General features: G+C 37.4%; 1 protein-coding gene and 1 long non-coding RNA gene across 4 annotated transcripts in view; one reads left to right on the top strand and one right to left on the bottom strand.

Moving 5' to 3' along the window:
- Positions 1 to 272: 272 nt before the first annotated feature.
- The window catches only part of fbln1 (fibulin 1), a 46,970-nt gene continuing 22,029 nt past the window's right edge, over positions 273 to 25,213 (bottom strand). The window contains exons 15-16 of one of the 3 annotated variants that reach the window (XM_051884318.1): positions 16,908 to 17,053; positions 273 to 15,266 (exon numbers count right to left, since the gene is read on the bottom strand). In XM_051884318.1, coding sequence (XP_051740278.1) covers positions 14,977 to 15,266; positions 16,908 to 17,053 — 436 coding nt within the window. In that variant the 3' untranslated portion in view covers positions 273 to 14,976. Of the gene's footprint in view, positions 15,267 to 16,907; positions 17,054 to 22,294; positions 25,056 to 25,213 lie in introns of those variants that run through there. The other 2 variants (XM_051884319.1, XM_051884320.1) reach the window with 2 other exon arrangements.
- On the top strand, positions 18,464 to 22,880 carry LOC127507321 (uncharacterized). Its single transcript, XR_007928322.1, has 2 exons — positions 18,464 to 20,398; positions 20,485 to 22,880. It is a non-coding gene; the product is annotated as an uncharacterized LOC127507321 (long non-coding RNA).

Here is a 25,213-nt window from a genome sequence, read left to right as displayed (position 1 = left end):
ATAAAACTACCCAGCACTTTGAGCAAACATTTAACCCAACCGCTGGGTTTGTCCATTTTTAACCCAATTTGGGTTGTTTTTAACCCAGCATTTTTTTAGAGTGTAACTTAGCAGAAACTGCATTCATACAGATTTGTAGCCATCGTACTATACTTCACTTGAATATATATTTTGTGTGCATGTATGTTTATTTTAACTTTTTGTTGCGAAATGTGTTTCGTGTCCTGAGCAGCTGTTCACTCAATACTAGACAGTTGACAATTACAAAAATAGAAGTAGAAATCTAAAAATTGTTTTTAATAACACAGTTGGTGATGCATACAAAACATTAAGCAATGCAAAGTGTGTCTACACAAGCGTACAATCAGTGTCGAGTCGTCAACTCCATATTCAGTTGTCTGTCTTTCAGCCCTATAAAGGATGAGCTCGCATCAACTCACAGAAACACCTTCAGTTCCACTTCCAAGGTCAGCTGAAGAGGAAACCACTAGGGAATGAGTAAAAACATGCTTTTACATTCTACAATTAAAAGCATCAGAGCAGCAAATGATGTTTCTTCCCACCAGAACACACGGTGGCGTCTAAAGCAGGGCATCGCTCCCATCATGCAATGTTCTTGTCTGTCCTAGTGTGTCGTGCTCCTCTTGAAAAACTTGTGTAGTTGGATAAAAACATTTTGTCATTTTAGGTGTCCATTTAGAGATTGTCTCACACAATTAATTGGATTAAAAGGAATAGTTCATCCAAAAATGAATTATTTTTGGGTGACTTATTCCTTAAAGTGGTAATTATTTTGCCTAAATTAGCTAGATTAAGTATAATTGTTCTGCAAAATCTAATAGTAAAGTTGCAATCTGTAAAAACACATTTTAAAATATCTTAAGCTTCTCAGTTGAATTTATCTTGCATATCTGAAGATATTTTTTTGTTTTTACTGTCATTCAGAAAGATTCATGCTTGTGATTTCATAAATGGACACCTAAAATGTTTAGACAGAAGGTTGATGTTCTTAAAACCAGAACTCAGACACGTAGATGTGAACGTTGATGATGTTCCGGTGAGAGACGACCCCGTTTGTGACGTAGTTCATGGCCAGCTTCAGTACGGTGCTCAGAGGACCAACCAGTTTATACACTCACTGCAGATAAACATGGTCCAACATTTTTCCCCCTCAAATAAGGTGACAAACATCTGTTTTTGAGAGCATGTGCAGTAAAAGTCACATTGAATCCGTCATTTTCGATACCAAACTGGGTCACTTTTAAACATAAATTTGATGAATATCTGAAGGGGTTTTTTTGTATGGAAGCTTGTTTCCGCCACGTAATAACAAATAAAAGGTAATTGTGACTTATCTCACAATTGTTACTATTTTTCTCAGGATTGTGAGATATGAACTCGCATTTGCAAGTTATAAAGTCTGAATTGTGAGAGATGAACTCGCAATTCTAAAAAATAGTTGCAGTTGCAAGAAAAAGTCAGAATTGCGATATAAACTCGCAGTTCTAAAAAATAGTTGCAGTTGCAAGAAAAAGTCAGAATTGCGAGATAAACTCGCAGTTCTAAAATTAGTCGTAATTGCAAGAAAAAAAGTCAGAATTGCGATAAACTCGCAGTACTAAAATTTGTTGTAATTGCAAGAAAAAAGTCAGAATTGCGATAAACTCGCAATTCTAAAATTTGTTGTAATTGCAAGAAAAAAGTCAGAATTGCGATAAACTCGCAATTCTAAAATTTGTTGTAATTGCAAGAAAAAAGTCAGAATTGCAAGATATAAACTCGCAGTTCTAAAAATTGTGAGATATAAACTGACAATTCTAAAAAATAAAGTCTCAATTGTGAGAAACAGAAAAAACACAGAATGCTGATATAAACTTGCAGTTCTAAAAAAAGTCGGAATTGCGAGAAAAATTCAGAATTGCGAGATATAAATTTGCAGTTCTAAAATTAGTTGTAATTGCAAGAAAAAAAGTCAGAATTGCGATAAACTCGCAGTACTAAAATTTGTTGTAATTGCAAGAAAAAAGTCGGAATTGCGAGATATAAATTCGCAGTACTAAAATTTGTTGTAATTGCAAGAAAAAAGTCAGAATTGCGAGATATAAACTCGCAGTTCTAAAATTAGTCGTAACTGCAAGAAAAAAGTCAGAATTGCGAGATATAAACTCGCAGTTCTAAAATTAGTCGTAACTGCAAGAAAAAAGTCAGAATTGCGAGATATAAACTTGCAGTTCTAAAATTAGTCGTAACTGCAAGAAAAAAGTCAGAATTGCGATAAACTCGCAGTTCTAAAATTAGTCGTAATTGCAAGAAAAAAGTCAGAATTGCGAGATATAAACTCGCAGTTCTAAAATTAGTCGTAACTGCAAGAAAAAAGTCAGAATTGCGATAAACTCGCAGTTCTAAAATTAGTCGTAACTGCAAGAAAAAAGTCAGAATTGCGAGATATAAACTCGCAGTTCTAAAATTAGTCGTAACTGCAAGAAAAAAGTCAGAATTGTGAGATACGTTTTTTTTTTTTTTTTTTTTTTTTAATTCAGTGGCGGAAACAAGCTTCCACACATTCGAGGTTGCGCCTCAAATAAAGTTGGTTTTGAGCTAAATATCAGAAGTGATCTGGCTATAGCGATCTCATGAGAAAATGCTATTTTATGAGCTGGAAATTTCGTGTGAATTTGAATGTGATACATGTAGAAAATTTTTAGGAAAAAAAAACAAAAAACATAAGCATGAATATCCTCCCCTAAACCATCACTGGGGCGTAAACAGATTGTTCGAATTCATACGAATTAGCCGCCGACTTGCCAAAATGTAAAATAGTTAGGAATTGCCATGAAATTGCCATGTCTATGTCATAACATGAACAGTGGAAGTATGTGAGTGCAAATGCAAGTTGAATGACATAAAGAAAAGTACACATCGCAAGAGCGAACATTAGCATAAACTGTTGTCTTTTCTCTTTCAGCAACAGTCTGCAAAGACATTTGAAAGAAACTTTAGTACAGTAACCTAAAGACACAAGCTAAACTATGCACTGCATAGACCAGGGTTAACATCTGTGTTGTGTACTTGTGTCTGTCCTTAGGTAATGTGTGGCTTTTAAGCATGCTCTGAAGTTTGAAATTATGGATCTTTTGTCATTTTATAGAGACAAAACATTGTCATAATTATGTCTGAGCCTCTAATAAGTGGTGGTAACATAACAGACACAAAGTTTATGAAAATAAAAATAATTCACGGCCATTATGGAGCGACTCAAAGGAGCAGCATATACCAAAGCTTCATTTGATGATGGATGTGACATTCATTGTTACAGAAACAAAGAAAACGGGGTTTCCCCAAAGGACGCGAGACATCCTCCGCTGGCAGACCACACCCGCTATGAGGACCAAGCAAATGAGCCAAGAATGCTGAAAAATCTTCTAAAAGCGAATGAATGAAGGAGACAGAAACGCTGTTTATACAGGCTGCCAGTGCCGCATCTCTTGCTGGAGCTTCAGTGACATTAAGATCTCAGCTAACCAGGAACATTCACAGAACTTCCCTAATGTTCTCTCAAAGTTATGAGCAAACGTTCTTCTGATATCTGTCTGTCTATCTATCCATCTGTCCGTCTATCTGTCTGTCTGTCTATCCATCCGTCATTTTGTGCGTTCTATCACTCCTACTGTTCTATCAATCATTTTATCTATCAATCATCTGTCCTATCTATCTATCTGCACCATTTATTTCTATGTAAATAAATATTAGAAAAATATTTCATGATATTTTCAGTTAATACAGTATATTGTTTTCAATATTCACATATAAGTTATGCACCATTTATTAAAATAAATGATACAATATAATAATATTGTGATACAAATATAATAATAAAAATAGGTTATGTAACCACTAGATGCCTGTATAGCCCTATTCATAAATATAGGGCTTTGTATTCCCTAGTTGTTTATAAGTGTATTTTCAGATATAATTACTTTTATTAGGTTTTATGTTTGGATATACATTTAGACATACCATACCATTCCGATGATTGATTTTTTTTTTTTTTTTTTTTTTTTTTTTTTTTACAACCTAAATTCTGGAAATGTTGGGACGTTTTTTAAATTTGAATAAAATGAAAACTAAAAGACTTTCAAATCACATGAGCCAATATTTTATTCACAATAGAACATAGATAACATAACAAATGTGTAAAGGGAGAAATTTTACTTTTATCCACTAAATGAGCTCATTTCAAATTTGATGCCTGCTACAGGTCTCAAAAAAGTTGGCACGGGGGCAACAAATGGCTGAAAAAGCAAGAAATTTTGAAAAGATTCAGCCCGGAGAACATCTAGCAACTAATTAAGTTAATTGATATCAGGTCTGTAACATGATTAGCTATAAAAGGGATGTCTTAGAGAGGCAGAGTCTCTCAGTAAAGATGGGAAGAGCTGTGAAAGAGTGCGTAAAAAGATTGTGGAATACTTTAAAAACAATGTTCCTCAACGTCGAATTGCAAAGGCTTTGCAAATCTCATCATCTACAGTGCATAACATCATCAAAAGATTCAGAGAAACTGGAGAAATCTCTGTGCGTAAGGGACAAGGCCGAAGGGCCCTCAGACGACACTGCATCACTCGTCGGCATGATTGTGTCAATTACATTACTAAACGGGCCCAGGAATACTTCCAGAACCACTGTCGGTAAACACAATCCGCCGTGCCATCTGCAGATGCCAACTAAAGCTCTATCATGCAAAAAGGAAGCCATATGTGAACATGGTCCAGAAGCGCTGTCGTGTCCTGTGGGCCAAGGCCTTTTGGCGCATCATTAAACGAAAAATAGGTCAAAGACGACCATGAACTCTACAGTAGCTGGAAACCTATATCAGGCAAGAATGGGACCAAATTCCAACACCAAAACTCCAGAAACTCATAACCTCGATGCCCAGACGTCTTCAAACTGTTTTGAAAAGAAGAGGAGATGCTACACCATGGTAAACATGCCCCCGTCCCAACTATTTTGAGACCTGTAGCAGGCATCAAATTTGAAATGAGCTCATTTTGTGCATAAAATTGTAAAATTTTGTCAGTTTAAACATTTATGTTATCTATGTTCTATTGTGAATAAAATATTGGCTCATGTGATTTGAAAGTCTTTTAGTTTTCATTTTATTAAAATTTAAAAAATGTCCCAACATTTCCGGAATTCGGGTTGTAATTCAAAATGTAAAATGTTTTGATCTAAAATTGCCAAAGACCTCTAGAGGGTTACGCTATAAACAAACTCTTCGCATGTATGCAAATGTGCACATTTTATATCCATTATTGTGGCAGTACCAAACTCTCTAGTGTTTCCTTCAAATGTATATGCCACTGAACTGAATGTTGCTAACTAACTTGCTCCTATATGGTAGTAGATTTTCCAAAAGAGAAACTGACCGTAGAACAAGAAGCTATCCACCTTTTTTTTTTTTTTTTTTAACTGTAAGAGCTGACACAGCCTTGAATGGTTAAATGGCTTCTGGTTATTTTAGCTGTACAAAAAGCATATATTATACTGCTTAATGTTGCAAACTGGTATTTGACATTATTATTTTATTTGCTTATCCTAATCATAAGCACACTGGTTTGTAGTGTGAAAAGTTTAATGGTTTACTGCCCTGCCTCTTCGAGTTTTTTTACCTATAGCTGATTCGCGTGAAATGGCTTTCGCAACATTTAGAATACAATTTGTTCTTGTGTTGCGTTACTTACGAATTGTGTTCTAAAGCATTTCGAAATGCAATGATGCTCAATCAAGTTTGCAGTTATAGGGAGTTTACAAAGTGTTTCAGGAAGTTTAAAATCACCCTGCATTGTTTTGTTTAGAGCTAAATGCTGAATGTGTCTGCGGTCGGTTTCCAAACCACGAAGCTGCGCAAATGTGTTCCCACGCTCATTTCAAAATGCCATTAAAGAGCAAGAAGACTGCAAATAGCTTCAGTTAAATGCACGTTAGCTGTGTACACACTTGCCACAAAACAAAGTCGAGTCGATGCCAACAGCCATTCGTCATCTTCAATGGCTACGTGGGTTGCGATATTGAAGGCTTACATGTAAACAGTCCAATTTCTGGTTTTCTGGTCACTCCAACTCTGAGAGGAAATGTATGACAGGATCCAAAATGGGCAGGTTTAACACTAGGGACAAATGCGAGGAATGAGTTGCTCGACCACAGTATTGGATAATGACATGCTGGTTGATGGGTTATGCAGGAAAGGGCAACGGAGTCGGCCCACATAGCCAAAATGCCAAGGTTTATCTCACGGTAAGCTCACCCCCAACGCGGCACCACACAAGAGCTGTTGGGAAGCGTGGCTGCGTTATCCAAACAGCCCTAAACAACTGGAAAGAGGACATGACTTTTACTTGCTCTCTTTGAAAGGCCACATGTGCGGTTTGGTGTCTCAAGCTCAATTAGCAATGAATCATTGCGGTCAACTAGTCGGACTGAAGCTGGAATGTTTGTTCCAGTCGTACCTCCATTGAAAACTCGACCACACTGTCATGTTTTACAACAGATCGCTTGTATTTGCTATCGCTGAAACTTAAAGTGCAGTTTATTCAGTGTTCAACTCTAGTGTGGTAGCGTGGCATTCTGGGAATTTAGCCTGGGAATTTTAAGTACTTGCAACCCAGTCATGGGGTGTGTTTAAATCCACCCTTCCCTCAGTCTCGTTCGCTCGGATGTACATCATTGCTTACGCTGCACGAGAACTCTTGCAGTGGGTTTAAACAGAACGCCCTAAGCTCTTGATCACTTCTGTTGTGACGTCACAGTCATGTTGCATTGTGGTCTATGGAGCTGCCTGAAGTGTACATATAAGTAGACCTGCTCCCTCTGTCAAAATCGAGGGGTCAAGGGACTGTCCAAATAAACTTTCCTCGTCTATTTGACGAAGTTGAACACTTCAAAATGGCGGCTGGGATTCCCTTAGGGGAAGTGCTTAGGGAAGTTTGCGAGTGTATGTCTAAAAGTGAAGCCCTACGCTGCGTCCGAAATCACGTACTAAGTAGGTACTACATTTGAATTTGAATTTACTTCACGACAGTTAAAATAGTATACTCTGTGTCGTACGAATATGGGTAGTATGAATGAAATTCGGACATACTATATCCGCCATGTTACGGTCACGTGACCTACCAGCGTCAGTTGCATCACTTCCATTCATAAATCCCCTCCCGTGGCCTCATGGGACAGTAAAGTGTCCATTGAATGCACACTTCAGAATCTCACCAGAAGTAGGTCATCCAGGGACTTTTCGCCTACTGTTTTTTCCAATATTATAGATTCTGACATACTACTCCTTCGGAGTACTGATTTTCGCATACTATACAGTAAGGAAGTATTCGATTTCGGACGCAGCACTAGTGATCTATCAGAAATGAATAATGTATTCAAGCACACGTCATTATGAGGTGCTCAAGGCTGCCACATACAGGTCTTAGTAGGCAAGTGCACTTTTAAATGTTTTACTCGCATATTTTAAATAATTAATGTTTATATGTTTGGTCTGTTACAGTTTGACTAAAATCATCAAAATTGACTTGAATTAATGAATATGACATGACAAAATATATATTAATTTTAAAAGACATTTTCATCAAAAGACAAAATATGACTTAAAACGTAAAAATAAACATTGTACTTTACGGTTTATAGGTTATTTATATATTATGGTTATTAATAGCCAAATAGCTATTCAGCGATTTGTTTTAGCAAACTGCAATTCAGATGGATAAAAGTCCCATCACATTTGTTTTTTTTTTCTTCTCAGAATACATCACATTACGGAAGCAAAATGGGTTGTGAATGCCGTTTCATGTTGACTTTAAATGATTCGAAATCCTGTTCTCTTATATAACCTCTGCTGTAAAGTCTCTCCTCCTTGCAGCCGCCGCCCTTGGATACGTCAAACGGGTGATGAATCAGTCTTGATGGATGACCGGGTCCCTGGCTGAGTTCTGTCGGTGAGTGAAAAGTGTCTGCGGGGGCTGCAGACCACCACAGTAGAGAGAAAATGGTTTAATTTTCAGCGGTAATCCCTCAACTGAAGAGTCTTCGTGGGTTTGGGTCCAGCTCATTGTGTGGCTAACGCTGTGCCATTTTGTGATTCATTCTCTGATGTGTTGTTATCCAGAGGCCGATGCGTTAGACTGTCCTCTGCTTGGCTTCAGCATGTGGCGCTTAAACGTCCTGCTGTTATTCTGTGCTTTCAGATTAGATAAAAGACCCTTCCTCTGGCGTCAGCGGGTGAAATAGATAAAATAGCAAAGCTGAACAGTTATATACCAGGTTAAAACTCTCCAAGTAGCAGTTCTTAACCCTCTGAGCCTCTTCATTTTTGGGTCACACTTGGTACCTTTGTGTATTTTCAGGAAAATGATTGTAATATATTTTTATTCAATAATATTTTTTGGTTATTATTGAGAATTTGGAGAGGATTTTATGATACTGTACAATTTTTATGAGCTATTTTTTCATTCAAATTAATGTTTTTTTTTTTTTTTTTTGGCATTATTTCAGATTAAGGCCTTTAACTTATCTGAATCATGTCCATGATTTTTTTGTGTGTTCACATAGCAAATGCGACAAAAATCACCAAGTGTCATCCCATCCCAATGAAGCAAAAAAATTAAAAAATTCAAAACGTAAAATTTTTTGGTCTGAAGAGCCTCAGAGGGTGTTAAACAAACTGTAGTCGTATTTTTTGTGCAGACCCCTAAAAAAGTCCAAATGAGTCACAAAACCATTTCATTTCATTGATTCAGACAGTTCAGTAAATGAATCACTTCAAAAATGTTTTCACATTTCAAATGAATCTTTTGCTGAACTGTTACATTTACATGAACTGACTAAATGAATTGGTTCACAAATGAATCGGACGCTGCACACACAGGACATTTCAGGAGAGTGTGCTACAGCCTCAAAGTAGTAAAAGTAGTAGCTATATGCATGAGGTAGCGGCTAATGCAAAGCGAATCCTCGTCCCTCCGCAGCGTCTACAATTCTGACACACTTCACTAAAATTCCTCTGGTCTGTGTGAAGGACAGTAGCCGTAGCCAATGTCACATACCTGATCACAGACAGCATGTCTCTGCCGTCGCCTCCGTTTGTAACATCAACTTCCCTGCACTCAAATATTGCATCACTTGGAGCGGGCGCTGACCACAGGTGCATATCCCTACCAGATGTTTCCACCAACTGGAATTTTTATCCTGCCTTTTTTTATCCGGACCGAGGTGGAGCCAAACTGAGAGCCGCTCAAGGGAAGATGCCACGGCGTTTGATTTCCCACCGTCCGCTCCCGCGGATGTCGGTACATTCCCCATGCTCGTGGTAGTCCGGGCTATTCCAGGCCTGCATTTCTGAGATCCAGACGTCATCGTGTCCGAAGCCAGGGATTCATCCTCAGCGAGGAGCGTTGATGCAACAGACTGTACCTCCTTTCCCAGCCACTCGGACCACACATACGTGCATTGAGAGCAGGGCTCCACAATATTGGGAAAAGACGATATTTTGTTTTACTGCAATGTGAAAAAATACACAAAGTTTCACCAGATGACTTGAATATCTCTATGAAAATAAAGCGATTTTGTTTAGGCGTGCATCTGCATATAAAATATATATATAAAAAACTCTTTTTGCGCTGAAGACTTTAAATGCAAAATCCTTTTTAGGACAGAACGATTTGGGAAAGCCTTGAAAAATTTGGGTGTTCAGAAAAAAAAAATCTTTCCACTTGAGTTTTCATAGGTCACTTCCCGTGAAAGCACTGGCTGTGTTTCAAATGGGATAAATCCATCTCCGAAAGGCACTAAAAGAGGTTAATGCATAAATGTAGATTTGTTTTGGAGCAGGACTGCGTGTTTGACCACTGAAAGTGATGGAAACCTGTTTGAAAATGTCATTAGCTAGTTTCCATCCACCTATTTTTTGAGCATTTTGGGATATCCAACGCAATCTCACAGCAATTTGTACATATTTTAAGAGGTGGCTAATTTGTACGACCTTACTCGTACGTTTTTATACGATTTGTCTAGACCCCAGTGATGGGTAGGTTTAGGGGTGGTCCTTCCTGGTGACGCTTTTTGAGAAATCGTACGAATTCGTAAGAATTATCCACTTTGTAAAATACGAACGAATTGCCATGAGATCGGGTTGGGTTATCACATAAAAAACTGCTGGATGGAAACGCCAAGATGCGCATAAATTCTAAAAATGGGACGGCATAACTGGACTAACTAGCGGACCGATCTTTTTGCACAGCATCTAAAAAGCTGTTTTGGTTGTTCTGAATTGCCTGAGCAAAGTCTGTCATTAAAGTGGTTTGGTATAATTACCTTCCAGAATTGTCTTACACGATTGCAGCATGTGCTTCCAAAAGCAAAATAAGCCGTTTATTGCATTTCGTCTGCGCACTCTGAGACGCAAGTACAAAAATTAGTATATACAGTGGCTTCTCCTACTTTTTTTTAATGATATTTAGCACCAATTTATCAGGAAGTGATGATTTTGTTCTCTTCGACTCACTGGCTGAAAACGCTGCTTTATTCGCAAATGTTTTATTCGATATTCCAATTTTGCGCATTAGTTAAATTCGCAACTTTGGATAGAAACATAGCTACTGTTTCAATTCTTTTTAGTGATGATAGTGATGCAGAAATTGCACACTTCCACAGAACAATCATGGCCGCCATATTGAAGGGTCGTTCCAAACCAAAGTTCCCGAAATTGAGAAGTTCCCTTTAGAATGAAGGATTTCGTAGGGTACAACTGATAAACACTTCGCTCCTATGATTTTTCGCGCAGACAACTAGCGCACACAATTGTACGAATACTCCTTCATTGGTTCGACAAGATGAGGCAGAAGTACATTTCAAAGAACAGTTTTTTTTTGTTGTTGTTGTTGTTTTTTTTGTCCCCTAGACCCTTCATCCCTTCGAAGCTCTCCCTCTCTAGAGCAGGGGTCTCCAAACTCCATCCTGGAGGACCACTGTCCTGCAGAGTTTAGCTCCAACCCCAATTAAACACACCTGAACCAGCTAATCAAGGTCTAATTACATACTAGAAACTTCCAGGCAGGTGTGTTGAGGCAAGTTGGAGCTAAAATCTGCAGGGCCGAGTTTGATACCCCTGCTCTAGAGGGTAAACCCTTAGAAGAGCTTTTCATCACAGTAAATGAACCAAATCTGAAACAGTATCATGAACTTCACGCGTTTAAATGAAGCGCTCAAACTTAATGATGTCAGTTTTATTTCAATATTGTGCAGCCTTAATTGAGTGCCACAAATAAAATGTGGAGATTGCACACATGAATATGAGCCTTTGAGTGTTTCCAGCTCAAAGACTCTCTCTTCTGTTCTTGAAATGTTGACTTTGTAGTGATGAGCACCACCTTGAGTCAACCTACCTGGAGCGGCGCTAAAAACAAACACTGCTGCTGTTCTGATGCTTGAGCTGGTCACCATAGACACGACTGTGTTGCGATTGAGGCCGTCTGTGTTTTCACACACTCGTGACTGATTCACAAACGTGTGGATGACAGACACTGCTCTGAGTGTTGGGCATTCCCAGTCCAAATCAAACAGCAATGACTGGGAATTTCCTTCTGAAGAAGCTGTTAGGAATCATTTATTTTGACTTATCTGTTTATAGTAACTTAAAGATTATGCAATTTATGTTAATACTTTTTCTCTTTCCATTTGATTATTCAGTCGTACTACCAGTGTTTGTAAAATAAGCTGTTGAAATAAAATCAAAACTGTTATGGTTTAGCGTGGTTATTGAATCAAACTTCATCTCTGAAGCTGCTTGTTTATTATGCGCTTTAAGAGAACAAAGTCAATAATTATCAAAAAAAAAAAAAGATGAAATTGCGATTGACGGTCCCTAAGGGCCGCCAAAACGTTCAAAGTGGGTGGAGCCACTTCTACTAAAATGGCTATAACTCATGAACAGAATGAGATATTTTCACCAAACTTGGTACACCTATGTAAGAGCTCATTCTGTGATCACGTGACAAAGGACGTGGCGACTGGCCACTTGGTGGTGCTATAACAGGAAAAAACTTGAAAATGTCTATAACTTCTTAACCGTTAGCCTGATCAACTTGAAAATTGGCAAGCGGTGTCTTCGTCCAAGGTGCCATGATTGTCTATGAGGACACTGGCGCATCTCAAAAAACATGGCCACCATCGGGCACTGAAATTTGAGCAGCTATCAGACAAGGTTAACGGAGGCCAATTGGAATGAAACTCACTGGGCCTGTTTGACTCATGGACCTAGAGGCCTGTGAGAAATTTGAAAGAAATCAGCCACCGCGAGGCGCCTTCGCGTTTTTTACGTGTGTAAAGAATTGTGTATCGCACGATTTTTCACGCACGGCCACGGCATTCGTACCACATGGTAGAACTCCTCATTCTGAGCAACTTTGCTTCTAGGACCGCTGCTCTCCATCGTATAGTTCGATGTTCGAAATATTGGAGATTATTTCAAAAAACAACTTTGGCAAACTAGTCCTAGGTTTTTGGCTCAACCTTGATAACTGTTAAAAAACTTTAAAAACCATATATTTTCTATGGTAAATTGTCTTTATTTGGTGTAAACGGTCTTTTCCATCTATGATCAAGATGGTTACAGGCTTGCTAATTAAAACATAATACTTTTTTTACACATGTGCGTAAAGGCCTTAAAGAACCCGTAAAGGCCTGAACCCCGGTAATTGATGCCCGCAGCTATATTTATTATTATTATTGTATTATATTTTAACTGAAATGTATTGTTATTGTATTACATTTCAGTTGAAAATTTATAATAAAAACATATTTTAATGTCTCCTAAATGCATATATGTAAATTTGTCTGGGCAGGACTGCGTGTTTGACCAATAAAAGAGGTGGAAACCTGTTTGAAAACAGCCACTTTTGCAATTTTTTTAGTGATGATAGTGATGCAGAAATTGCACACTTCACCCAAAAACTTGTACATTATGAGAAAGCATTCTTGCTTTCTTATATCATATCTACAAGCTTTTAAGCCATGGATTGTGATGACATATGTTAATAGTTGAGGTTAATGGATTCATACAACCGTCTCTGTGTTGCTCAAACACACCACAGCATCAACAAATATTGTTTTAACAGTGACATGTCTCGTAAATCACATCAAGCTCCTTTATTGTAATCCAAAGCCCGAGGGAAATGGGACGGAGGACAGACTGAGCTGATCTGCGCTCCGTACATCCCTGATTTATCCACACCAGCTGTTCTCCGACACTGACTCATGCCACGTCCATTCGTAGGACCAGTTTAATTCAAGGAGCTTCTGGTCACGATATGAGGCCCCTGACTAGGGCCCTGGAGAGGACCGTAAGAACAGCGCGTTCAGAAAGAGGTGGCTTCTTGCATTAAGTGCAGGAAACGCTTTCATGTGGTACCCGCTCGAACCAGGCCAGACAAACACACACATACAGACGTCATGACGTCAGGATTCCACACGACCACGAGTGTCTGCCGTCGGCATCGTTGCCAGTTGTTTGTGGCTCTTTTGTGTTATGGTGATTTAGGAAGTCTATTCTCTCGACTAGGAGGGGAAACTACCCATGACGTCTGCGCACACAAAGACGGCCAATTACACTCTTCAGGGTTTCATTATAATGCGTTTCATCTCAGTCACACTGATCTTTCATGTTCAGGCGCCAATTGTGAAGTAAATTAAATAAAGATTTTTGCATGAAAACAAACAAAAACTACATTTTTATGTTACAGCAGTCGGCCAAAATCAGGATGCAATGATGTGTCTGTTGCCAGGGTGCGGCTATGTGGTTGCTAGGTGGTCCAAGTATTTAAATAATACTAAAATAAAACTGTTTTGTTTAATGCATTAACTGAATTGAACATTATTGTAAAGGGTTGCCAAAGATTTTTTTGCACCCAGAGTTAAATGCTGGGTTAAAAACAACGCAAGTTGGGTTGAAAATGGACAAACCCAGCAGTTGGGTTAAATGTTGTCACTAGTAATTATGTGTCTGATTTTTAATTTCCAACCTATTTTGGGTTCATTTTAAGCCAGCCATATAGTAATTTTTAAACAATAGATGGGTTAAATAAAACGCCCCAGCATGCTGGGTAAACATTTAACCCAACCGCTGGGTTTGTCCATATTTAACCCAACTTGGGTTGTTAACCCAGCATTTTTTAGAGTGCAAGTATAAGTAATAGGGTAATGGATTTTGAAAAATGATTGATCAACCACATACAAATTGTAATCTGATTTGATGGCGCAAAGCATGACATTAAAAAAACCCCCACAAACCAGAGACACCAAGTCCTGGAGAAAAACAAACAAAATAAAATTGTTCATGAAAACGCATGGTTGATTGTCAATAAAATAACTTGACTCTAATTAGTTTCAAAGTTCATAGCCTGTGATTTCGTGGAACGTTTCAGACGTTTCACTCCATCTTATATAATCTATGAATGAATTTCATTTTAATATTGCTTCAAGGGATGTCAAAAGAGTATGTTTCTCATCAGTCTCACCCACATTTCTATAAACTCGGAATGGTTGCCCTTCCCAATAACCTTTGTGTGAAAGCGCACCAACAATAACCGTCTGGACACCAAGAAACCTCTTTGTGAGCTTTTCAAAGTGTCCTGGAAAAACAGCGAGTAGACAGAGAACACATTAAAGTCGGTCATGCCACAAAAGTGGGAAACAAGGCCACATGCTTATAGCGAAGGAAAAACATGGGCTCAGGATGAACAACACATGGACGAACGTCTTCAAACGCAGCCGAGAAGGCCGCAAATGATGCCGTCGACTCTGCAGGCCTATCATCAGATAGGAATCACACTGTCGGAACGAGTTAGATTGAATAAGCCTCTCCGTGTAGATTCATGCTTCCCCCTCTCCTCCCGCAAAGACACACATATGCATTTGGTTTGTTTAAAGAACAAAGAAAAAAAGAGAGAATCTTTCGTAATGGGAAATTAGGTCAGAAAACCACTTGATGCAAATGTGATTTCCAGACAGGGATGCCTCTGGGCTCGGTCTGTGGTCCGCTGGCGTTGTTAGCCACATGCCACAGTGACACTCACCCACGATCATCCCGTGATCCAGACGCTTGATGATGTCGAAGGAGTTCTGGACGTTTCCTTCCAGGATGTCGTAGACGATGTCCGGGGAGTCCGTGTGAGGATGGTGAGAAGGTGTCGGGGATCGCAGGAAAACGATTTCTGGGAAAAAAGAATCACAGTTGTCAATACATTAGTGAACTTCTTAGCCACGCTAAGGTTTGGACGACATAGACACCAGGGTTGAACCAATATTCAGAATTAAAGAATTGGCTATCGTTATGTCTGTCATTCTATCTGTTGTTCTGTCTATCCTTCTGTCTATTTGCCTATCTTTCGTTCTGTCTATCTATCATTCTGTCTAAATTGTTTTATCTGTTATTCCATCTATGGATCTGTCTATCATTCTATCTGTATCGTCTATCTATCTATCTATCATTTGTTCGTTCGTTGTCATTCCTTCTACTGTTCTGTCAATCATTCTATCTATATAATTTTTTTCATCATTTGTTCTACTGTTCTATCTATCTATCGCTTGTTCGTTCATTCTATCATTCGCTCTTCTGTTCTAACTACCGTTCGTTCGTTCGATTATTCGTTCTACTGTTGTATTTATCTATTGCTTGTTCGTTCATTCTGTCATTCCTTCTACTGTTCTATCTGTCTGTCTATCGTTCATTCTGTCATTCGTTCTACTGTTCTATCTACCGTTCGTTCAATCCTTCGTTCTACTGTTGTATTTATCTATCTGTCTGTCTATCGTTTATTCTATCATTCGTTGTATTTGTATTTATCTATCTGTTCTAACTATCGTTCGTTCGTTTGATCATTCATTCTACTGTTCTATCTACCGTTCGTTCATTGTGTCAATCCTTCTACTGTTCTATCTATCGTTCGATTGTTCGTTCTACTGTTCTATCTACCATTTGTTTGTTCAATCATTCGTTCTACTGTTGTATTTATCTTTCAATCAGTCTATCGTTCATTCTGTCATTCGTTCTACTGTTGTATTTATCTATCAATCTGTCTATCGTTCATTCTGTCATTCGTTCTACTGTTCTAACTATTGTTCGTTCGTTCGATCATTCGTTCTACTGTTCTATCTACTGTTCATTCGATTATTCGTTCTTCTGTTGTATTTATCTATCTATTGCTTGTTCGTTCATTCTGTCATTCCTTCTACTGTTCTATCTGTCTGTCTATCGTTTATTCTATCATTCGTTCTACTGTTCTATCTATATATCAATCATTCTCGTATCATTCAGTCGTTCTATCTATATCTATTGTTTGATCATTCCTTCTACTGTTCTATCAATCATTCTATCTATCGTTTGTTCGATCATTTGTTCTACTGTTCTATCATTCGTTCTATCATTCATTCTACTGTTCTATCCATCAATCATTCTCGTATTGTTCAATCTATCTATCTGTCTATCTATCGTTATCCCTGTCAGTCGTTCTGTCAAGTTCTTTTCAAAACCTTTAGACATTTAAAGTTTGTCTTTACAAACTTAGTTACGCAATTACAAAAATGAGTTTTCTTTTAATTCTACTTATAGTCTAATTTTAATTGCAATCCTGATCTTGTTGGCTACCTCAATTCAAATTAACATTAAATTCAGGAATTTAACTGGAATATAAAAACTCGTTCTGAATGGAGCACAACTCTTTTCAGTACAGTGACAGTTTAACTGACTAGATTTTAGTCATTTGAATACAACATTTAGTAATAAAACGCTAAACTTTGTTTTGGATTAATTTATTTAAACAAAAAATGATCCAATTAATTTCCATGGCTGGTACCTTCTGGTTTGTTGAATTCTCTGAAGGTGGGAAGCGAGATGGCCGTGTGTGAAGTGGACAGGATGGGACTGAGGACGCAGGAGATGTCATTGGGCTGGCAGGACTTCACACATCGTATAAAATCAGCACGATCCACTCTCGGCCTGCTGGAGGAAGACAACACAACCATCTGACCTTTGTCCTGAGTTATATGTCAGTGTCTTCTGGGATATGCCAGAGGAATACATGTTAATGATGCAGGATTCGGTTTCCCCCTGTCTGCACCGCTCTCAATGACGACATGCTAAAATGCTAAAGCGCTCCAGACACAGTAGGGCCCATTGTGAATGACTCGAGCAAACAGGCCGTGATCTCTGGTGATGACTGGGTAAAATAATCTTCCTTCCCAGTTGAAGCTCTCCAACAAGTGGACGGCTTCCAGCAGAACCCACCGCAGAACCAAGCACCCAGCGGGCGGGTGAAACCTTTACTACATAAATATTATTTGCACAAACACACTAGCCATTCTTAATATGGAGCTCATAACACAAACAATCAGGTTTTTTGGGGGGGGGGGGATAAAAATCAGAACAGAAGACGAGTATAGGCCAAAAATCACACCACAGGAGAATTGGTGGTTGAATTTCCTGTTAGCCACTCATGGTTTTTCAATGCTTTTTCGAAGTTGTGACATTGATATAAAACTTTTTCCAAAAAAATGTTTGGTTTAGCAGAGCATTCCCACTTCGGTATCCCAAAATCTCATGTGGAATTTAAGGGACGAGGGAGCTTTTAATCTTAAACGTCCTGACAAGATAACTTTGACTTGATTTGAAGCTGCGTTTGGGAAGTTCGCTGGGTAATCAAGCGCAGACTTTGGATCAGAAATGAGATCTCGTTAATATCTCTGACAGCAATGAGATTCAATTGTTAAACCTCATTGCATTTTTGTATTTATTCTATATTGGCCAGTATTGAATTTAATCATACATGCTCATTTAGATTACTGTACTTTTACCATCATCAATTGCTCACTTAAAGTCTATAAATCAATACATTGTTAAAGACACTAATAATTGAAACATAATCTTGAGAAAATCTCAAAATAATTATTAATTTTTCATACTGTACATTCTAATTTTGTGATGTCTAAATTCATTTTTAACATTTTAAAGAACTGCAAACATTAAACTTTTGTAATTTGTCTCAATAAAAAAAATTGCGCATTTTTTTAAAATTTATTTAGACAAAATATTATATAATTAATCATTTTAATACAAATTTAAAGATTCAAATTTTATAATTTTGTCTAAATAAAGCACTAAAATTATTGTATTTAGACAATATAAAATTAATTTTAATACAAAATTAAAGATTAAAATTTTATAATATTGTCTAAATAAAACTAATATTAATTTGAAACTAAATATTATAAAATTTTGTAAATTTTAATACAAAGATTAATTTTTAAAAATATTTTGTCTAAATAAATTAAAACATTTTTGTATTAAGTTTAGACACAATTTTAATAAAAAAAGATTTAAATTATTCTAAAAAATAAAATAAATTGTTTCCCATTTAAGTTTTATTTAGATAAAATGTTACAGATTTTTAATATCAGCCATTTATCAGTTATTGGCCGTAACATAATCGATATTTTAATATTGGTGCATCTCTTGGCTAGCATTAAAATCGGTATGAAACTGATGTTTCGATAGTCTTTTTTTCCTATTGTCACGTAAATCCGAGTAAAACTGCTTCTCAAACAAGAACAAATGTAGGGCGGGGCTTGATTTTGTCTGTGGGGAATTGATTGGATGGTTGTGGTTTGCTATTGGTGGATCTCATGTGAGTGACAGGTTGCTCCGCCCTCATCATCAGAGAAGAGAAAAGATGTCGCTGCAAGAGGGAGGGGAAGTTATTTTGATTAAAGATTATGAGGCACTTTAATAAAAAAAAAAAAAAAATAGTGATCTGCCTGGATAAATCATTTATAATAAGTGCTGCAATATTCCATTAGAAAAAAAAAACAAGAAATGTCCATTTTGATTTCATGGTGACTTTAAAGTGAACAGCTCTAGTGAAGTGTGCATCATTCTTGCAGACGTGCCGTGGATCGTTCACCCTCCATCTCTGAGCGCTTTGATCGGACGCAGGAGCTGCAGCGAAACCCCAAAGCTCAGATCAGGTTACGGGCATTTTTAATGTCGAGAGGGGAGAAGCCCCTGACAGAGAAGTCAAGCCACCGCTGGGCACGGATCTGTAATTAGCAATTAGCGGGTGGGTCCACGTTTTGCTAAGGCCTGAGCCAAAGCCACAAAATGTTCTCCTGCTTATAATACCCAACTTGTGCACGACATGCAGAGCGAGAAAGATGGAGAAAGAGGGGCAAACGGCACAAATAACATCAAAGCTAACATTGTGGCGAACGCCGCAGGGGGGAATCCATCGCACGGCACTCACGTGAGCAAAAAATGCCAAATCCCCATGTGTGACTTGAGGGGAAAAACATGGCTTTTGGATGGGCCGTGTTTCTGGTCAAGCAAAAGTTCTCTTTTTCTCTCTGGTAATTATTATTTATAGTCAGTGTCTTGATAGCGCACCAACACAAACACTGCGGCCCATCATTTCTCGGTGCACGGCGGCGATGTAGCTTCGCCACAAATTGTTCAGACCACTGTCCAAAGCCCAGAATCCCATAATTCACTGTCAGAAAGTGTGTGTGTGTGACGGGAGAGAGAAGAAAACCAATGAAACACCACCTAGCGGTGTGAGGAACCTTTAAAGTGCCCCAATTATGCTATTTTACAGGTTTTTAATTTAGTTTTTGAGTCTCCTACAGCAGGTTTACAAGCATCCAAGATCAAAAACACTTTCATTTCCTCATCATATCCACTGCAGCATCAGCTCTTTTCTCAGTGTCTGAAATGATTTGATCAAGGATTCGGTCTCTCTAAACCCCGCCTCTTCTCTGATTGGTCAGATGGCCTCAGTCTCTTGTGATTGGTCAACCTCTTACAGTGCATGTTGGAAGTTCAGCTCCGGAGGCTTCCTTGATAGACAGTGATATGAACAGGAAAATGGCATTGGTTTTTTGCTAGGGCATTGCTAGAGGGTTGCTAGGGTGTTGCTAGGTGGTTGCTAGGGCATTTTAGGTAGTTGCTATGAAATTGCTAGATGATTGCAAGGGTATTGTAAATGGTTGCTAGGGTGTTGCTAGATGGTTCTTAGGTAGTTGCTATGAAATTACTAGATGATTGTGAAGGTGTTGTAGATGGTTGCTTGGGTGTTATTAGATGGTTGCTAGGGTGTTGCTAGATGGTTCTTAGAATGTTCTAGGTTGTTGCTAGGGAATTGCTAGATGATTGCTAGGGTGTTGTAGATGGTTGCTAGGGTGTTGCTAGAGTTTTACCTAGGATGTTTTAGGTAGTTGCTTTGAAATTACTAGATGATTGTGAGGGTGTTGTAGATGGTTGCTAGGGTGTTGCTAGATGGTTCTTAGGATGTTCTAGGTTGTTGCTAGGGAATTGCTAGATGATTGTGAAGGTGTTGTAGATGGTTGCTAGGGTGTTGCTAGATGGTTCTTAGGATGTTCTAGGTTGTTGCTAGGGAATTCCTAGATGATTGTGAGGGTGTTGTAGATGGTTGCTAGGGTGTTGCTAGATGGTCCTTAGGATGTTCTATGTCGTTGTTGGGGAATTGCTAGATGGTTGCTAGGATGTTTTAGGTAGTTGCTATTGCTAGGGTGTTGCTAGATGGTTCTTAGGATGTTCTAGGTAGTCTCAATGAAATTGCTAGATTATTGCTAGGGTGCTGTAGATGGTTGCTAGGGCGCTTTAGGTAGTTGCTATTTCTAGGGTGTTGTAGATGGTTGCTAGGGTGTTGCTAGATGGTTCCTATGATGTTCTAGGTAGTTTCTGTGACATTTCTAGATGATTGCTAGGGCGCTGTAGATGGGTGCTAGGATGTTCTAGGTAGGTGCTATAAAATTGCTAGATGGTTGCTAGGGCGTTGCTAGATGGTTCCTATGATGTTCTAGGTAGTTTCTGTGACATTTCTAGATTATTGCTAGGGTGCTGTAGATGGTTACTAGGATGTTCTAGGTAGGTGCTATGAAATTGCTAGATGGTTGCTAGGGTGCTGTAGATGGTTGCTAGGATGTTCTAGGTAGGTGCTATGAAATTGCTAAATGGTTGCTAGGGTGTTGTTAGATGGTTGCTAGGATGTTCTAGGTAGGTGCTATGAAATTGCTAGATGGTTGCTAGGGTGTTGCTAGATGGTTCCTATGATGTTCTAGGTAGTTTCTGTGATATTTCTAGATGATTGCTAGGGTGTTGTTGATGGTTGCTAGGGTGTTGACAGATGGTTCCTATGATGTTCTAGGTAGTTGCTATGACATTTCTAGATTATTGCTAGGGTGCTGTAGATGGTTGCTAGGGTGTTGTAGATGGTTGCTAGGGTGTTGTAGATGGTTGCTAGGGTGTTGCTAGATGGTTCCTATGATGTTCTAGGTAGTTGCTATGACATTTCTAGATTATTGCTAGGGTGTTGCTAAATGGTTCTTAGAATGTTCTAGGTGGTTGATAGGGAATTGCTATATGTTTGCTAGTGTGTTTTGCTAGATGTTTTTACAACTTTTTTATCCTCAATTATGCTTATTATTTTGCATTTAGGATCATTTTGAGCAAGTATGCGATTTATGCAAATGAAATTTTTGTGTAGTTGATTATTTTAGCACTAGCATAACCATGTCACAACAAGCAGGCAGAAGCGTTTCCATCATCATTGATTACAGTATCATATGTATTATAGTTTTTATTAATAGTTTGAATTATATTTTTATATTTTCTGTTTTCATTTTAATTTATTAATTTTAGTAATTTTGTGTTTTTGTCATTTTTATTAGGTTATTTTGTCTATATTGTTTTCATTAAGTTGTAGTTTATTTTTTAGTAGTTAGGCTTAAACCAAAATAATGTCTTGTCAACTACCTGAATTTTTGTTTTGATTTTTTTTTTACTTCAGTTTTATTTCAAGTAATGCAGATGTTTTTTATTTAACATTTTATGGTTTTATTAACCCTGGTTAGCAGTTAGTATCTTTCAGATCTCTTCAAAGACCGATGTCATCAGACCGGTCCGTCTGTTTATGGGTGTATGTTGGTGGATTAGTGGCTAATGTAGTCTTTAAATACAGGCTAAAGGGTTCAAATGCCTGGCTAATTATCCAGCTAACCGCTTCAATGATTAATGGATTCTTCTGACTAATTAAATGTTAATAAAAGCACGTCAGGGTGGGTAGTGCACATGCCGTGTGGTAATTTTCCAACCGCCGTTCTTCATTTCTCCAGTGTATCATAAAAAAAAAATTTTAAAGCCAAAAAATATTTTAAAAAAATACAAGATTGCTAAAGTAAGTAATATTTTATTAGAAAATAACAGACTAAAATAATAGAATAATAATAATAATAATAAAAAAAGATTTTGACACCAGTTGATTTGCTTTGCCTAAAAGCGCCATCTAGTGGCCAGTACATATAGACGTCTGATTCAAGTCTCACATCTGATCACAGTTTGGGTGTTTGAGAGTAGTTTCAGCTACAGTCACAGACTAGAGTATATAATGCACAGCAGTTTAGATACATGAAGAACATCACCTCAGGTAATATATTTCCATCAGACACCTGAGGAACTTTGCTTTCAGCAGAATCTATCGTTACACTAAAGTCCTGCATCTTGAGAATAATGTTGCCTTCAAGTCCCTGTGGGTTGATCATATTTCTGAGCGCTCGTGAACGCCACCACAATCTCGTTAAGTGTCCTTTTCATGAACGTAATGAACGAACCTACCTGTTTCTGTGCGGCATATTATCAGACAAGCTTTTTGACTCATAATGTGCCGCACAGTAACAGGTATATATTTTTTACTGTGATAATTTAACAAATGTCATTTCATTTCAAAGTTAATTTCTATCAGTTTATGTGCATATTTTAATGAAATTCTTTTTTAAAATTTTATTGTGAATTTCTTTTCCACTTTAATTTGTGATTTTTTTTTTTTTTTTTTTTACCACTTTGTGCATATTTTACTGCAAATAAATTTATTTGGATTTTTTTTTTACCGCTTTGTGCATATTTTACTGCAAATAAATTTATTTGGATTTTTTTTTTACCGCTTTGTGCATATTTTACTGCAAATAAATTTATTTGATTTTTTGTTTTTTTACTGCTTTGTGCATATTTTACTGCAAATAAATTTATTTGTGATTTTTTTTTTTTTTTTTAACCGCTTTGTGCATATTTTACTGCAAATAAATTTATTTGTGTTTTTTTTTTTTTTACCGCTTTGTGCATATTTTACTGCAAATACATTTTTATTTGTGAATTTTTTTACCACTTTATGTGCATATTTTACTGCAAATATATTTTTAAAAAAATATTGTGATTTTTTTTTTTTTTTTTTTTTTTACCGCTTTGTGCATATTTTACCGCAAATAAATTTGTGATTTTTTTTTTTTACCGCTTTGTGCATATTTTACTGCAAATAAATTTATTTGTGTTTTTTTTTTTTTTACCGCTTTGTGCATATTTTACTGCAAATACATTTTTATTTGTGAATTTTTTTACCACTTTATGTGCATATTTTACTGCAAATATATTTTTAAAAAAATATTGTGATTTTTTTTTTTTTTTTTTTTTTTTTTTACCGCTTTGTGCATATTTTACCGCAAATAAATTTGTGATTTTTTTTTTTTACCGCTTTGTGCATATTTTACTGCAAATAAATTTATTTGTGGGTTTTTTTTTTTTACCGCTTTGTGCATATTTTACTGCAAATACATTTTTATTTGTGAATTTTTTTACCACTTTATGTGCATATTTTACTGCAAATATATTTGTAAAAAAATATTGTGATTTTTTTTTTTTTTTTTTTACCGCTTTGTGCATATTTTACCGCAAATACATTTTTTAAAAATTATTGCGAATTTTTTACTGCTTTATGTGGATATGTTACTGCAAATACATTTTTTAAAATTTATTGTGAATTTGTTTTTACCACTTTATGTGCATATTTTACCGCAAATAAATGTTCAAAAAATGATTGCAAATTTTCTTTACCGCTTTATGTACATATTTTACTGCAAATACATTTTTAATTTGTGAATATTTATTTATTATTTAATTTAAAATCGCCATTTTATGGTTTTTTTTTTATTTTATTTGTTCATATTCAGTGGAAATGTTGCATTTAAAAAAGATTCGGAAATGAACTTTGAGACGGGTGCACTGACTCTCAGATGTGACAAATATTAAAGTTAGCAGAAGTGAAAATTTGATTAAATTCCCACAGCATAAAATCAAGCTCCACCCTTCATTTGTGCATTTGTTTAATCCTTTTTCTCTTTTTAATTTGAGATTTTTTTTTACCCCATTATGTGCATATTGTAATGTAATATTCAGTTTATTTATTTATGTATTTATCACAGAACTCTCCAGTTTATTGTTTTGAGAAAGCATGAGCTAGCAACAGTAACCAAGGGGGGCGGAGCTTAGCAAATTATCATTTCGAAACTGGATTTTCATGTCAGAAGCAAATCAGTATCAGTGTTATTTTAGTATTAGTTATATACTTTAATAGTTTTTTATTTATATTAATGTCAAAATCACTTAACTAAACTAGGGAACTCTCCAGAAGGACTTGAAGGCAACATTAGTCAAGATACCAGAGGCACATGTGAGCGTCTGCTATCAAACGGTGCTAATCAAGCGTTAATGATGCACAGAAAGCGTCTGGTTTCATTCAGTGATGGCGTTGCTCAGCTCGTCTGGGGTTACAAACAAGCGGATCTTGAAGAGGTAAACGCTAAGGTGTCCGAATCGCCTAAGTTTCATCTCCAGAGAGATTTCAAAGTCCTGAGGAAGCGTGATGGGTTTCTGGACCACCAAGACGCCGCCTTGGTCCACGCGTTTGGCGGCGAAGTAGCCTCCCTGGTTACCGTCCACGATGGCCACCTCGATGTCGTCCCCGAGCACGGAGTTGGAGGGGCCCATGCGGAAGATGTTGGTGGGAATGGGGATTTTGGTGGGGAATGTCAGGTGGTAGTAGGTAATTCTCACAGGCAAGGCCAGGCACTCGCTAGACTGATTACAAGGCAAGCGCTCACAGCGACTGCGAAGGGAAGATGGAGAGAGAAACGGGGGAAAGAGAGAAGAGAGAGGGGTTAGAATGGTGCAGTGCACAACATGCGGAAAAGTGTGTGATTTTAGGGGGTGGGGTTTGATGGGGGGAGGAGCATTCACAGTGACATCACAGACTGACAGCCGGAA

The sequence above is a fragment of the Ctenopharyngodon idella genome, chromosome 24 (assembly GCF_019924925.1).
Source record: "Ctenopharyngodon idella isolate HZGC_01 chromosome 24, HZGC01, whole genome shotgun sequence".
In the NCBI taxonomy this organism is placed as follows: Eukaryota; Metazoa; Chordata; class Actinopteri; order Cypriniformes; family Xenocyprididae; genus Ctenopharyngodon; species Ctenopharyngodon idella.
The sequence above is the reverse complement of the archived record's forward strand: the minus strand, read 5'-3'. Positions and strand labels throughout refer to the sequence as shown.